The sequence below is a fragment of the Plasmopara halstedii genome, assembly GCF_900000015.1.
Source record: "Plasmopara halstedii genome assembly, contig: Scaffold_35, whole genome shotgun sequence".
NCBI classification, from domain to species: domain Eukaryota; phylum Oomycota; class Peronosporomycetes; order Peronosporales; family Peronosporaceae; genus Plasmopara; species Plasmopara halstedii.
Window position 1 is genome coordinate 1 of NW_020186956.1, and position 445 is coordinate 445.

The window sequence follows — 445 nt, forward strand, 5'->3', positions numbered from 1 at the left end:
CTCACGATGGTTTGTTGCTTAATGCTTACGACGTCTACGTTAGTGCCTACAACAAGCACAGTTCTACGAAGCATTTGAGTTTGTTCGCTGTACTCATTACTAGGTTTAAATCTCATGAGGTGTTAGAAATGATCTATTCAGCAAAATCGGATTTGGTTGCTGTGGAAACTGCCAAGAATCTTGAAGTTAAGCTGATCCGTCAATTAGTTGACTCTGGAATAAGCTTAAATAAGTTGACGAAACTGATTCTTCACAAACAAAAGAGCGATTTGGCAGTTTTTACATGGGTTAAGTGCATCAACGAATATGTGAATCGATACCCAAAGGAAGAATTCTGTCCGCTTCAATTGGTGAGACACTATGTTGTGGAAGAGAAATTGGCTATGCTTGTTTTAACAGCGACGCCTGAATATGAGAAGGATGCCAAACAAATTCAAGATATGCT

At 39.1% G+C, this 445-nt stretch overlaps 1 protein-coding gene across 1 annotated transcript; it reads left to right on the plus strand.

The window, feature by feature from the left end:
• Window positions 1–128: 128 nt before the first annotated feature.
• PHALS_09231 (uncharacterized protein) lies at window positions 129–409 on the plus strand (the record flags this gene model as incomplete). The annotated part of the gene is made up of 2 exons (XM_024721970.1): window positions 129–292; window positions 400–409. The coding sequence occupies 2 exons, from the start codon at window positions 129–131 to the stop codon at window positions 407–409; spliced, it is 174 nt and encodes a 57-aa protein (XP_024571608.1).
• Window positions 410–445: the final 36 nt, after the last annotated feature.